At 34.0% G+C, this 3,102-nt stretch overlaps 1 protein-coding gene across 1 annotated transcript in view; it reads left to right on the forward strand.

The window, feature by feature from the left end:
- Positions 1-3,102, forward strand: part of SYAP1 (synapse associated protein 1) — a 15,978-nt gene that overhangs the window by 2,313 nt on the left and 10,563 nt on the right. Inside the window, exons 2-4 of the mRNA XM_009276926.1 lie at positions 212-278; positions 1,978-2,051; positions 2,412-2,551. Coding sequence (XP_009275201.1) covers positions 212-278; positions 1,978-2,051; positions 2,412-2,551 — 281 coding nt within the window. The remainder of the gene's footprint in view (positions 1-211; positions 279-1,977; positions 2,052-2,411; positions 2,552-3,102) is intronic.

Consider the following 3,102-nt stretch of genomic DNA (forward strand, 5'->3'; position numbering starts at 1 on the left):
CCTACACAATAGTTTAAACTTTTAAAGGCAAAATTGAATGTTTCAGTAAAGGTGAACGTATGATTTACATGAAACACCTTTAATTAAGTTACAAAAAGGGCCACCAGGGATATGAGAGTATGATCCTTCTGTGTGAAAGCACTTTCTGAGTGAAAAAGAAACAAGAGGAATGATTTTTTTTTTTATTGTGGTTCCCTAATTTTTATTTTAGACAATTATTGGAGATTTTCAGAAGGAACAGAAAAAATTTGTCCAAGAGCAGCAAACAAAAAAATCAGGTAATGTATGCTTTTTTTGATAATGCATAACATTGCATAAGCTAAAACTTGCTGGAAGCTGGATAATTGAGCTATAGCTAAACCTAATCTATCAAAACTCTGTTTAATGAAACACATTATGGCAGAACCTAACATATATTGTGGAATAGGAAGATGACATTTTTGAGTGAGGTTAGCGTTACATTATCTAGTTGGTTTAGATTTGCTTTTTTAACCAAATTCAGCTTTATGAAATTAACTCAAAGATCACTGTGCTACCAAAGCCGATCACTTATTGCTGTTTTGAATCTTAAGCCTGTGTATTTATTAAAAACAGGCATGCTGATTACTTTTGAGCTTTAGCAATCATGTCACATTTTCATAATGAAATGAAAAACATGGGTTAGGGTTTGCACTATAGTACTTAATTAGTTTTGCTGTAGGAGTTGCTCTACTTACATTAAAGGCATAATTGATCCTTTGCTTTCCCATAAATCATTTGCTTTATAATTATCTGTGATCTAAATCCTTCAAGTTACCCACCCATTGACATCAGTGGATCTATTTGAGACTGTAAAATAAGCACTTTTTTTTTTACATTGTGTTTCATCATTGGGTTTTGTCTCTTTTAATGTGTTACCTGAACGCAATAATTTCTGACAGTTTGAATAATTAGTAGCTCTATTGTTAATCTTGAAAATGAGCTGGTTTTAAATGGATCATGATAAAATTTTTCATACTGTCTGTAGTTAGTATGTTAGTCTGGTTTCTTCTTGCAAGACTGCTTATGTGATCGCATTGTCTGTATTTCTGTCTTTTTGGGTCTGTTAGTAAACTTTGGCATCTGTTAATATATTTCTACAAGTTTCATGAAAATAGGTAGCTAGATTGGTGAAAAAAGAAGTAGCAGGTGGCCTAACTGAAAGAAGCATTAGCATCAGATGTGAATCTATGTGGGTGAAAGATCTTGCTGATGGAAGGTGCATAGGCAAATAAGCATTGTTAGTTTAAGTGCACAAGAATTATTTGCTAACTGCTACAGATGCATCATAATGTCTCTGTAGGCTGCATTTGCATTGATAGTGAAGAGATTAATACATCTACAAGAGTTTATTTTCCTCTGTGTACAGCCTGCAGAACTAGTTTGGAAGTATCTGTGTAAATGTATAAATCAGCTGAACTCGAGTATGCTTATTCAGTGTATAACATGATGTAATTTCTAACAAATTTTATAACTTTTCTCCATAGTTAAAAAATTGGTGTCTTCTAGGTGTTAGAAAATTAATACAACAGTAAATTATTTTGAAAGCTTAATTTAGACAAAGTTTACATGTTTAAAGTGAATCTAGAAATTTCTATTTGCAGGCAGCTTAACCAGTTATACAGCACTACTTCAGTAAATAAACTAAGAGGCACCAAGTTCTGACTGGTCCACACTGCAAAGAAATCCCCACGGTTTTAGTTTTACAATAACAGAAGTCAGTAACTGTTTTATTTTTTATTTTTTTTACCTCTGATAAGCAAAGATCCATTCCTAGAGTTTCGCCCTTATGCCATGAGCTTAGTTTAGGAAAAAGGAACAATGAATTGGCTTACTGACGTAAGTCTGCTTATTTTTGTGACATTGTATGTTACACCACAAAACACACCTTACATAAAGTTGTTTTTTTTTTTTTTTTTAATAATACATGTGTGATTATTTTCCTCTTTTCAATAACAGAAGCAGCAGTGCCTCCCTGGGTAGACAGCAATGAAGAAGAGACAATTCAACAGCAAATACTGTCCTTTTCAGCAGTAAGTATTTAGTAAGTATTTCGTTTCCTGTAAGATTTGAAATATTTCTGTTGGGAGAGGTTAAAACTTCCTTTTTTTTCCAAAGTAAGTTTGGCTAGCATTATTAAATTATATATTTTCAATATACTTCTTTTAATGTGTCTGTCACTGTACTGATCATGTGCAAGAGTAAATAGTTCTTTCAGTATCAACTTGAGCCAAAGTAGATCCCCAGTATAATTTTTTATTTTTTTTAAGGCTTTACAGCTTTGTGGTATGATAGAATTATGTGAGAAGTGGGATTGCTTTGCTGGTCTTGTGTGTGAAATATGATATCCTTTCTCTGATACCAGTTAATGACCATAAATATGTTCTTCAAAGGATAAACGAAATTTTCTGCGGGATCCTCCAGCAGGTGTGCAGTTTAATTTTGACTTTGATCAAATGTACCCTGTTGCAGTGGTGATGTTACAAGAAGATGAACTTCTCAATAGGATGAGGTTTGATCTCGTTCCCAAACAGTAAGTAATTTCTGCTGGTAACTATGTATCATTGTACTTTTAATGTGTCTGTAAATATTTGTAAATTACTCCTTTTTCTTTTCACTTCCTTCAATTCTTTCTTTATGTACTTCCTCTGTATGTATTTTATACCTGCTAATTTTAAATGCGTGGAGTATTGCATGTGCATTGCAGTTTAGCAATGGGAGGAAAGAACAAAAGTAGATCTGTTAGACATTCAGAACTAATAAGAACCTGTTGACTTAAGTATGGGAGAGACCTTAAATTAATTTAGCACGCTGGACATGAAAAAATTGAAAACCTTTTTCCCAAAGGTAAATGCAGCAACAAAAATGTTTCAGACCTATTGGTGTAACTGACACCCCAAAAAGGTTACTAGAGATAGTCAGAAGTCCCCTGGAGAAATGGTAAAAGAATGCATCCCAAAACAGTAGCGATGCATGCAAGAAAAACTGGTTTTGAATAGGTGTCATGGTTTAACCCCAGCTGGCAACTAAGCACCACACAGCCACTCGTTCACTCCCCCCCAGCGGGATGGGGGAGAGAGTCGG

This window comes from Aptenodytes forsteri, unplaced genomic scaffold, assembly GCF_000699145.1.
Source record: "Aptenodytes forsteri isolate BGI_AS27 unplaced genomic scaffold, ASM69914v1 Scaffold273, whole genome shotgun sequence".
Lineage (NCBI taxonomy): Eukaryota > Metazoa > Chordata > Aves > Sphenisciformes > Spheniscidae > Aptenodytes > Aptenodytes forsteri.